Raw genomic sequence first — 12,672 nt, forward strand, 5'->3', positions numbered from 1 at the left:
GGCTTCTGCTTGAACTAGCAAGATCTTCAGTAATAAGATCTCCTTGCTAGGAAAAGGGCCCAAGAAAGTTTTGTGTATTCAACATATATCTGTATTTGAGCACACTCACACACACATGTACTTATACACACACAAATACGCACACACACACACAAATTCATAAATAGATGTCTATATATGTACATAGGCAAAGAGACAATACTGAAAATCATGTTAGACTTGGAGTATTACCCACTTGTCAGAACTATTTAAACTACTATCTACACAGTACATATTGAAACTCAACTTTAAGATTTTTTTATTTTTATGTACAGTCCATTTTTTTCCTCTGGAAATAAAATATCTAAATACAGACAGACTGTAATGTTGTATATGTATAGCTTTCAACAATACTTTAGCTGAGTAAATGCTTTGTACATAGTTCTGTCTTTTAATGGAGTTTACAGCTACATTGATAAAATGGATTCCTCATTTCCTTGATTGTTTTAACCAATAACAAGCAGAGAGACAATTACAAGTTAATATTAATAAGCAGCTCAAATAACACTGGTTAAATTATGTACAATACAAACCATTCATACAAATGAAGACTAGGATATTGAATTTGTTACAATATTTTGTAATAAAGATAAGACAGCCACTTATAACTTACATGTTCTCCGCCAGGCATTTTCCTTCTTAGAGATCAATTCCAGTTTCTAAGTAGTTTAGCTGGCCTAAACTCAAACAAGTTTTAAGAATCAGAGCTTAAAGAGTCAGAGAAACATTAAACCAGAATGTCTGCTCACATGTAAATTCCAAATGTTTGCCCATCTTTACTAGAAACAGGCTTGCTCCATGGAAAAAGAGCCACCAACACCACCTTGAATGTGCCTACTGTGTGCTGGGAAAAGTCATGACACTTTGCTGTGTTCATATAATACAGAATACTGAACTCTAAACACACTTTTTTTCCCATTTTAACAAGTATTTATTCCTACAGTATTATTTACCAGTACAGCTACTCCAAGCAGTAGAATGCGTGAGTGGGGATTATTGATTGGCATGTACTCAAAGGACTTTCACGGAGATTTCCATAACAGTCTGCGTAAGAAACCTTGTACTGTCTAGTTAATCCATTTTGCTTGATGATAGGTTATGCTGAATCCTTAGATATCAGACAATGAAAGATTTCTTAACAGGAATCTCAATAATGTGCGCTGAAAAGTATGTGTGTGTGTGTCTCTGTGTATGTGTATGGGTTTATTTCAAATCCATAGTGATTCACACCTAGATTGATACATGGAGCTGACTGGACAAAAATAACATTAGATTGTTTTCCACTACATATTTGCAGCCATTTGACATCATCAGCAGCAGGTAGACACATTCCAGGCAATAAATGTGGCCTTCCTCCTTGAGGTTACAGCCCTGTCATTCGAACTCTTTTATTCCCCAGGCTTCAGTCTCAGACACAAGTTGGTCCTCACCCTGAAGGGAAGTAGGGTGTGTCACTGTGGTAGTTGTAATCAGGACACACCTTCTGTACTAGTTTATAATCTGTACTATAAAATGAAATGTAAATACAGATTACTTTAAAGGGCTTGGAGCAGAGCCATGACACGTGGCTCTGGGTCTGCTCCTGATAACAGGTTTTTGAAGGGTCATAGTTGCAGAGTGTATTCTTGGTAGCCTTGTCAACCTTTTCATACTCGATTCGACAGTTAAAGGACTTGGAATCTTTGGCATCAATCACTGTCTGTTGTGCCAAGTCAAATTCCACTATTTTTGTAGGGGGCACTAGGCTCACAGATACATTCCCTTGACCAGTGGAGTTATGCCTGAAGTAAACACTAAACGTCCCATTGCCATGGTCAACGATTTTCCCTGTTATTAACAGATTTAGCTTCACAGTCTTGATGTTGGAATGAAAATCTCCCCAGCCAAACATTTTCTTAAATTTCCCAGTCTTGACGATGGGCCGTCTCTTTGCTCTGGGCCGAGGCTCTTGCAGATCTGTGGAGTTCCTCAGCCAGTCCCAGAGATCTTGCTCAGAATAAGTTTCTGGGGCATCATATCGCAGGTCCAAATCTGTATCATTTTCCTTCCCACGAAAAGTCTGTGACAGCAATCGGCTGATGGACAAGTCTTTGCTACTTTCCGTCCATATGTGCTTTAGTGTGGATTTGGAGCTTCCTGATTTTAGAAGTTCTGTTTTTCCTCCATTTGTTAAATTTGCACAGGTAACCTGAAAAAGAAAGGGAAGAAAAAAGAAAAAATATATTGAGATACGTGATACAAACCCCATCATTTCTACCTGAGACCAAAACAACCACATTTCCTAATCATAGAGAAATTTTTTTTGAGAAATTAAATTGGAACTCTATACTCAGTAAATCAAAAGAGAAATGTCCATTTTCCTCCACTTTCCAAGTAGCTATTATTCAGTTCTTCTTTGCCAGTTTTTTTTAATTGGCCTTCAGATTAAATCACAGATATTCACATTATTCTTCTGTTATGATGTTTGCCAGTGATGAGTGTGTGATGAATTACTACAAAAGCTGAGGTACACACTGGTCATTCTTCAGGCTGTATGTGGCATCTCAGAGTGAAGTGTTCTTGCTTGAATGTTCACTCTGCAAAGCTGCTGTGTCTTCCACCATCAGAGACCCATTCATTTCTTTTTGCTGCCCCTGGCATCCACTGTCAGGGCGCTGTCTTGGTGGTGCCAGCCTGACCATGCTTGGAGTCCATGTCATTATGAATCTAATAATAATAATACAATTTCCCTACTCCTTTTATGAATACTCATTGGTCTATGTTCTTGACTTGGACCTTCAGTCACAAGTACAGTATAAATAACAGAATAAGGAAAATTTTAATGAGTTTTGAGTCGACAGCTGTACATTCAGTGTACTCCACATCAGCTAGTGCAGGAGGAGTCACAGCCTTTTCTAATAATCCCTTACAGACCAACTACTGATTTGCCTTGTCTGTATCTAGTATGACAAGCATTTCTCCTTCCTCGCTTCACTTCTTTTTTCACCATTTTCTCCCCAAATTAAATAGTGATCTGTGTGAGACACAAAACATTTTGTATATTTACAAAAAATAAAAATATAGAGGCACTAATTTAAAAGCAGCAATAAAAACTTTCCTGCAAAATCACATTTAAAAGAACAGAAAATCTTGCACCAAGTTCCTATGAAATCATGTATTTCACAATATACGTGAAACAGCTTTTCACAAAATTTACTGTCAGAGCAATTTGTCTTATTTATATTTTTTCTCTTTGCTTTAATTGAGTGGAAAACAGAGAACAGATGCAGGCTCACAGCTGTCTAACATGCAGCGCTGGCAGAGAGCTCTGACAGAGTGTACCTGGGAGGGCAGGAATTCATGCAGGGTGGATGGAAAGGGACTGACAACACATGTAGTCCCATTCCCCCTAAAATGTGCACCTAACACACTGCCCAATTTTTTAACATTTTCACTGCTCTGAAGAGGCCATGACATTTCTTATTTCCCTTTTCACAGCTACATATGAGATTCCAAATATGCCTGTTTTATTCCCCTGTGTTCTGGCACTGATTTATGTGCTTCTATCATACTTGCAGTTATATCTTTCTCTTCACTTAAAAATGAATTAAGCACATTCCATACCCAGGAAACCCACTGGAAACCAGATAGTATTTAAATCATGTCCCCTCCCTACTGGTACAACTGGAGGTATATGTCACGGAGGATATCTATCACAGCATGGCCTTTTCATTTCTTAACAATCACGAAATTGAAACACACTTTCATTAACTTCAGTAGTTTTTCAAGGTCATTTGAAGGCACATACATAAAATCAGTCTTAATACACTGATCAGACAGGAGATATGCCCCCAGCCTTTTACAGCAAATAAATAGGTAAATAAATCTGTTGCATCCTTCACTATACCTCCCCAATCCATTTCATGTGGGGCCAGTAAGGATAATAGATAAAATATGGATTTAATTCAGGATTTTGCCAGAGACAACTTCCCCCTCTTTTGAATGGACAGAAGGATTAAAACACAGACTATCATTTTGATAGCCAGTTCATAGCTGCATCAATAACACAGTAGGCCAGGAGAGAAGCTGTAATAAAATGCACTGATGGTGCACTGGTTAATGAAGCAGCAATGAAGATGTCACAGGGAGAGAGAAAGAGATTCAGAATATATTTTTTTTTCTATGGCAGATGGGGAAGGAGGGCAAATAAGAAAAAAATGTGGTTAAAAGGAAAAATGTGCCTGTCTAGAATGAATCTGTCAACCTACAATGAATCTAAGCAGTTAGCTATCAGAGCTAGCAATCAGCAATCTGTAGGTAGGATACAGACGGCTTACCACTCTAATTTTCTTTGCTTACTGTTTGTTTTCCCTTTGTTTTGCTTTCTGCGTCTAATGATTTACATTTCATAGGATTAGACTACCAGTTCCATGTAACAATATGTAAGAGAATAAAAACCTTTAAAATAGGTCTGGTTTTTTTTCAGATATGTGAAATGGAAGACTCAGGAAAGGGAGGAGTTATTTTCTGAAGTGACTGATGACTGATCTAATACATGGTTTTTTGAAAGCCAGCATATTTCATGGAAATTGATGATTTAGGCTACATGCATTTTATACTGCTTCATGCCCAATCTAACAGATACAACTGATTGTTACTGTCATCGATTTTGTAATACCTGAAAGATTTCTGGCTGTGCAGTTAGCCCTGAGACCTCTGTTTGTGATTTTCAGTGTGGGTAACGGGTTGCATTCATGAGTAAAGGCCTGAACCTGCCCTTCCTAGTCAAGAGTCTGTGTGAGTGCGTAAAAAACAGCCCACAAGCATAATAAAAAAGCTCTAGAATTCATTGTGCTTCACTAATATTTTCCATCCAAGTGTTTTTTCATATACTGCTAGTATACTAAAGGCTATAGAAAGTATCCTCAGAGACTCACACACCCAACAATACAGAGCATTGCTGAGTAATAGAATTTCTGCAAATGCAGCAGTTCTTTCACATGAACTGATTCAGTTTTCTTCACTCTCTGTTCTTCCCAAACACAAGGTTGCAATAATACAAGAAAGGGCATGCAAAAGCATGAGGTTTTGCACTTATTATTGTGAAATTGAAACATAGACCTGTTTTAGGGGTGCGTGGAAAACAAGACAATTTAAAGTGGAAAATAAAACATGGAGCAGCCTAAATTCTATGGTGGTTTGTCCTCTTCCTGGGGGATATCTGCATATAATTCAGAAACTTGTATATTATTCTGTATTAGTTAGTTCACTATAACCAATTTTTCCTTCTTTTCCATAGCCAAGTGTCACTCCTAGATGAAACATTGAAAAGTTTGGCCCAATTTTAATGGCTCTGTCTAGAGTCCATTTTCTTCATAGTAACTCATATGGTGTTGTGGTTTAGACTTTTGACCCCAATGCTGGTAACACACTAATGTTCTAGCTCTGGCTGAAAAATGTACAGCACTGAGGGCTTCTCCATTTCTCTCTCAGCCCCTCAAGTGAATAGACTGGGGAGGTGCACAGTGGATTGAGAACAGACACAACTGAGCAGAGAACTTGAATTTACCAAAGATATTCCATAATATGTAGCATCATGCTTAGCAATTAAAAGGAAGAGTGGGGGGTTTAGAGGGGGAAGTTATATTTTGTTCAGGAAATGGCTGGTCATCATTCTACCCACTGGAGTTGGTTGGGTGTTGAGAGTTGCCTTTGCATTATTTGTTCTGGTTTGTTTTTTTTCTTTTCTTTCTTCTACTATTTATTCTTCAGTTATTAAACTTTCCCTTATCTTGACTCTTGAGTTTTCTTGCTTTTATTCTTCTGTTCCTCTTCTCCATTCCACTGGGGAAAAGGGGAAAGTAAACAGAGAACTGTGCTTAGCTGCTTACCAGTGTTAACCCAAAACGCCACTGCAGTGCAATAAATCAGTGTTGCAAAAGGGCTGAGTAGGGGGATTTCCTTCATGACTGCATAGCCAGAAATGGTTCTGAATGATGGTGGCAGAAATGTTTGTATAGAAAAACAGAAAGGAGCAAAAAAAAAATTAAAGTGCTTACCTAGTGCTACAAGTGTCATTGGAAAAAGCACTTATTAAGCATGGCAGACTGATATTTGGTTCTGGTCTTGTACTTTTGCTGGAAAGCATGGATTTCCACTACTTAGTAAAGTCTACTGATATCAAAAAGGCACCAGGAGCTTTTACTACTGCCTGGCAACTCTTTTCCAACAAACACTGACAAATTGTTCTTCCATTTCTTCTACTTCTTCTTTGAAGGAGAGACTGTGGGTGGTTTCATTAGGCAAAATATCTGAAAGGATCATTAAAAAGACACAGGAACTGATCTGTAATTTTTCTAATCTATTAAAATAGAGTAGTCCATTCATTTTCTATCCTATATTTTGAGGATGATGATTTTTTTTTTAATTTTTAACTTTAGTAAGCATATTTTAATTAATATATGTAGTTCTTTTAGGACTTCTTAAAGAATAGGCAGTTTATTTGTCTCAGAAATTTTGGAGTTGTCTTTCAAGACACTGAAATTTCAATTCACTCAGCCATGAATGCTTTGCCAAGTCAAACCTTAACATTTGGAGCAGAGAAAATGAAGTTGAAAGGAATTTCAAGAAACCATGAAAGCCTCAAGTGGTGATTTAGGTGCTCTTCTCAGTGTAAAACCAACCATAGGTATATTAACATTAATTAAAGCATTTTGAGATTTTTAAAAATAATAATTCAAAAAGGTATAGAATGCACCTTGATTTCTCATTCTTTTCCTTTTATTCTAGATCTACTACACTTCCTTAACTATAATTACAGTACTGGTTTAGAAATTATGCATTTATTCCTCTGAATATTTGACTACTTGAGAGTAAATGAAAATGCAAACAATCTAATACTCAAGGTGGAAAATCTCTCTCTTAAGGTAAATAACTAATCAAAAACCAAGAGTGTTTTTATTGGCATAGCACTGTAAGAATTTGGCAGCACTGTGTTTGCAAATGCAGAATTTTCTACCCTCGGTAAGATATCTCAGGTACAACATATGCTGGAGAGTATTGATGGACATTACAATAAACTGGACCATTATCAAGGCAGGTCAGTGCACAGAAAGTTGTCACTGAATCCAGTGTCCTTCTATTCTTATATCCTTTTTATGCAATGGTTGGAGGGAAAATAGGACCGAGTTCACTCTTGCATTTAGATCCACTTTTCTTCCTGCAGCTGTCTGCACATTGTACAGAGTTACCAGTGGCATGAAAATATTTTATTCAGTGAATAAATTCCAGAAAAGTCAAAGTCAATATTCTACAGGTACTTGATAACACACAAAGAAACTGAGAGTACAAATTAATGGACATATGATTATAATGCAAGTAAAACACAATGAAGGACTTGTACCTGTTAAAATGGACACTTTGAAAAGGAGGACAAACACAGAAAAACACATACATGGACAATTCACAGAAACAGCTACTCTGGTTTTAACTTATAAACCTTTTTGCTGCATAACATGAAAAGAATAAGGATGTGTGTTGGTCATTCAAAAAATCTGCAAACTCAGATGGGTCTGACAAACGGAACAGTAACTGCTATGTGAATGTCATTTGATCTACAATGTCAAATGAGAACCAAAATTTGGCTATGCAGGATCAAACAAAAGACTCATTTGGAAAAATCATCTTGTCTCCAATAGCAACTATAAGAGATGCCTTGAAGGGCAAGAACATGGCAAGTATATTATAGACCTCTAATTTCTTCCCATCTGTCCAATAATTCTAGTTTCCTCTGCTAGAGATAGTTTCTGTATGTTTTCTGTTTCATCATTTCTCTTTCAATTTTAAGGTATTATGCTATAACTTATAAAACTGTGAACTGAAGGACCAAATGAGTTTTCTGTTTCAGTAACTCTAAACAGACTGATCTTCTGTGCATTTGTTCACTTTGACACTTTGTAATTTTTTACCATTCATAAGATACTTCAGCAATGAGTTCCACAGCTCAGTTTCCTCTAATGGTTTGTTTTGAACCTGGATCCTGACACCTTCTTTGGAGAACCCTCCAGATGGAAAATTCTATCCAAATTTCCCGTGCTTCTCCTTACTTCTCTTTGCTGCTATGTTTTAAGTATTTTTTTCCTATAGATACCACTGAGTGGAAGATGTGATGATTCCTAGCTGCATGAGGAATTCTAGCTCACTAGTACATGCCTCAACTACATCCATTCATAATAGTAAACAGATATTGATCTCTTTTCCAGCCCTAACAGCCTCCTGAATCATGCAAATAATCCTCGTACAGAAGTCATTCTGTACCTATAGCTTTGAATTTCCTTTTTATCCTTCTCCACTCCCTGTTCTGTCTTTAAAATGAGGAGACCAGAATGGTACACGGTATTCAAGATGCAGCAGAACCATGGTCTTGTGTGATGGCAAATACGGCCTTCCATTATTTGTTCAGTCTTTTCTCTCTACTAATTCATAATATCTTATTTGGTTTTTGTCATTAAAGAGCACTGAATTGATTACTGACCATATAAAAAGAAGCATCTGAAGTTTTCAATAATATTTTCTAATCACTTGGGATCATTCATTTAAGCTTAAAAATGATAATTTGTTGTCACACAGAAAACAGGGGATGTAATTTTTTTTTACTATCTTTAGGTTAAGAAATTGAACTTAACATACACTGTTACTGCAATTTTTGTATAGAACATCCTTAGGAGTCACAAAATTCAGAATACTTCTATTAAGTGTGCTCAGCTCAGCTTTAAATTCTGTATTTGTCTGGTTTTAATCTAAGAGCTATAATTCTTGCTTCCAATGGCCCTTGTTAAAACAAAAATGTAGCTACCTGAACTTTTTTCATCTTTCACACAACAGCAATTATGTAAGACAAGAAGCTGATATAAATTCAGCTGACAACAGCTGATATAAATTCAGGGAAATTTAACATCATTGAAATTACAGTGCCTGATATCTCTTTGAGATCTGACTGATAATCAAAGACTAATTAGAAAATTAGATGAAAACTAGAGAAAGATGAGGGTACTAATAAAACAGTAGCAACATGGTTTTGTTTAGGTGCATTATAATTCTTAACAGTTGTTATCATAAAATATTAAGATATTGGAATGGCTGTTCTGCAAAAGAAAAAAGCTAGCAAAAAATTACAATTTTAAAGTGCCTTCTACACAATGTAAGTTGCTGTTATGAATAAACCTGAAAACTAGGTAGTCTCAAATAATTTTCAGGAAATGCAAAGATGGTAAAGCACCTTAAGTGCTTGGTCCCAATAAAAATCCTTAAGAACTAGTTGCATTTCCTCCCTCTTGCATTCCTGGATTGTGAGCTAAGCTGTGACACTGCCTCAAGCCCTGGTATGGGACTGTGAATATGAATGGTAACAGACATGAAAAAGCTGGTGGCCTGCCAGCTGTTAGCTCCTGAATTATATCATATTCTTTGCTAGTCCAGTCCATGATCTTGGGTGGGATTCACTGGTCTATTCATTCACCTGGAATTCTAGGTCTATTCCATAATCAAGAGAGAAACAGAATGGATTGTCTCCTCTACCTCCATGATTTATTGATGAACTTTCCAAATTGAATAAATGCTCTTCACCTAGTCACCCAAGAGTAACCAAGAATAATCTGAACTATGGTGCATAGCTTGCCCTGGAGAAAATTCTATGGAAAGAACCCAAAGGCTGTAGGCTGGAAGCAGGGCAATAAATGCTTTATAGAAATGACTTCTGAAATTCTCTAGTCCTGCTGAAGTGCACTTCTCCCTATACATCTGTAAGCATGCTGAAGCTGATGAAGTGATGTGGTACTCATACAGCAAGGTATGCTCACTTGCTAGTATTGATCCTCCTTTTAGATATAGGAAATTCCCCATCTGGAAGTTTCCTGTAAAAAACAGTGTAGATTTGTACTATTCAGTTATCTTTTGAGTTTGATTTAATCATAAAAAAAAAATTCACAAGTATTTAGAATCTGAAAAATTAGTCTTCTTCATCCTGTTTTATTCACTAGTGACTAAAATAATTGTTTAGTAACCAGGCTCTCAAAAAGTGTTTAGTCAACTAAGACAGACAGGTACTTTAAATCAATCAGACTTAGACTGTAATTACAGAGGCATTTCTTCTAGTAGCAGTGCCCTAATGGATATTTTTCTCTTCCTCCTCTTTTTTTCTCTGCTTCATTCTGCCAGTCCTGCCTTCTCCCCTGTGACAGTCAGTTATATAGGAAGTTTTTCTTTATTCTTTCACAGACTTTCAGAGTGGAAATCAGACCCAGAATTAAACATCCAGGCTCCTTTATCTGCCTGGATAAGACTGGGACCTTTGAACTAAGAGCCATAATCACAGAACCACAACAGGAAGTGATGAAAAGCCAGCCCTACAGTTTGTTCCATCCTTTTCCTGGAAAGCAGGAGTGAAGACAGGTACTGCTGTCACTGTTTTTCAAAGAAGAAAACTCACTGTTTTCTGTCCAAACATGTAGCTTTTAGAGGAGAAAAAAAAAAAAAAGAAATAGAGAGAAAAAGAAAAAAAAGGAATTATTGTCATTGTCTATTTCATTTAAGAGTTTGAAAGAATTAGCAAGTCAAAACTGAAGTCCATCTGGTCCTGCACCATGCGTTCAACAATGGCTAAATGCTGATTTAATCAAGGAATGCAAAATGAGGGGAAGAATATACTATTTGTACCAGAAAATCTTTTTCATTTTCAAGTCTTTTCAGATCAAAGACTTTCTAAGTTGGGGGTGTGGCTATGAATTTATTCATTCTCAATAAGTATCACCTACAAGAACTTGTCTATTTCTGTATGAATCTTCTACCACGTGAAACACCCTACCACCTCATCTCTACTTCAGACTCTCATTTTTCTAATCCTGTTATTTTGAACAAGTCATCTGCCAGCTTTATCTGATGCCACCCAAAATCTGGTCCAGCATGACACAATAAAACCTAGCAGGCATTTTTCCTGTGGGATTCAGGAGGAATTTTGGTGCCTGAGGCCAGGCAAAGCTGTGAAAGTCTATGGCTGGCACTAGAGGAGCTTCCTGGCTAAAGAAAATAAGGTGTTGTCTCAGTTACAGCCACTTCCAGAACTAGGAGCTCCAAAGGTATTGTCAAGGAAGAGTGTAAAACTGTAGATTTCAAGTACATAGGAAATGCAAGAACTTTTCTCAATCAATTTGTGGGCAGAATTTTCACCTTGCAATAAAGTCAACTGCAAGAATCCTAGAGGAGCAGAAGGATGAAGGTAGTGTGATATTATGTATCTTAATTTCACTCTAGTGCCCAGTTAAAACAGAATGAAAGGTGTTCGGTTTGTAAAATGCCATTTCTCTTTCAGCTTAGAAAATATTATGCTATTACATATAAAAGTCTGTGAACTGAAGGACCAAATGTGTTACAATACCCTGTGAAAATATTCGAATTAGAATTTTACAGCTTTCTGGTTTTTGCCTTAAAAGAACAGAAACTGAGCCCAAGTATTTCTGATGCCAGAGATGCAAGTGAATGTACAAAGATTTGGAAAAGGATTGAAATATAACTGTATGAAATATCCTATTAACTCTTGCCCTAAGTTTTACATTTTTGGAAATAATTTAAACTAAACTCTTGAAGCCTGCTGTCTATGTTGTCATTACAGATTTTTTACTTCAGTGGATTATGACTTTTGAAAATTCACCCCATCCCCGTTCAGCAGGGGATTAAACTACAATGGAATAAATTAAAGTGGGTTAAAAATGTCTAACAGAGTTTTAAGACCCCTTATTATGCCAGTATCACAGAGTGCTGCTAACTTTGAAATGAAAGTCTAGCTAGGTAAATAAATTTTGACAAGGATCTATTGTTCTTGCTCCACATTCCTGTAAGCCTTCTTTTATTAATATTAGCTTGCCATTTTCTGTATACATGTAGAAAGTAATATTAAATAAAATTAGATTTTATATGAAAAGCCACAGAGCAACATTTTAATCAAAATTTGCACTATAGTTTGCTTTTTGTGTAACACACTGAAGAAAATATCCATTATCATATGAGTAGCCATATCTTTTGAAGAAAGTGAAAAAGACTATCACTTGACATAGCCTGGTACTATATAATGGAAAAGGCCACTGTGCACTATTAACATACTCTATTAATAGTACTCATTTTCTACATGATGTTTCAAATCATCTAGTGTCAATGAAAAATTTAAATAACACTAAATCCACCCAAATAGTTTATTACTCCTGTGTCTGATGCTATATTTTTTCCAGAGAAAAACATTAGAATGTTGATACAGCTGAGTCACTTTCCACATATATATTCATGGGTGCATCCTAGAAATCTGAATTTGAACAAAGATGTCTTTTGGGGAGATTTAACTCCCACTGATGTTGGCAGAGTGTACATTGCCACACAAAGGCATTTCATATCTATATGTGATGCTTGTGGGGAAAAAAAAAAATGGGGCTCCCACAGGTACAAGAAATTCTGTTGTAAAAATATAAAATCCTATAATTAAAATTCCCTGCTCTTCACCATGAGTTATTCATTTATTACAAACATCTAAATACTTCAGGAAAGGCATTTTTAAAACATAGAGGAAGCTGTTCCAATGTTCAGAGTTTGGCATATCCCTGTTAACTTTTA

The 12,672-nt window shown here is 36.4% G+C and overlaps 1 protein-coding gene across 2 annotated transcripts in view; it reads right to left on the reverse strand.

The window, feature by feature from the left end:
* Window positions 1–274: 274 nt before the first annotated feature.
* NXPH1 (neurexophilin 1) overlaps window positions 275–12,672 on the reverse strand; it is a 139,473-nt gene continuing 127,075 nt past the window's right edge. For both annotated transcript variants that reach the window (XM_005518830.2, XM_088058961.1), the window contains exon 3: window positions 275–2,227. In XM_005518830.2, coding sequence (XP_005518887.1) covers window positions 1,466–2,227 — 762 coding nt within the window. In that variant the 3' untranslated portion in view covers window positions 275–1,465. The remainder of the gene's footprint in view (window positions 2,228–12,672) is intronic.

The sequence above is a fragment of the Pseudopodoces humilis genome, chromosome 1, assembly GCF_049639895.1.
Source record: "Pseudopodoces humilis isolate 2021_Gansu_Grassland_sample_001 chromosome 1, ASM4963989v1, whole genome shotgun sequence".
Taxonomy (NCBI): Eukaryota; Metazoa; Chordata; class Aves; order Passeriformes; family Paridae; genus Pseudopodoces; species Pseudopodoces humilis.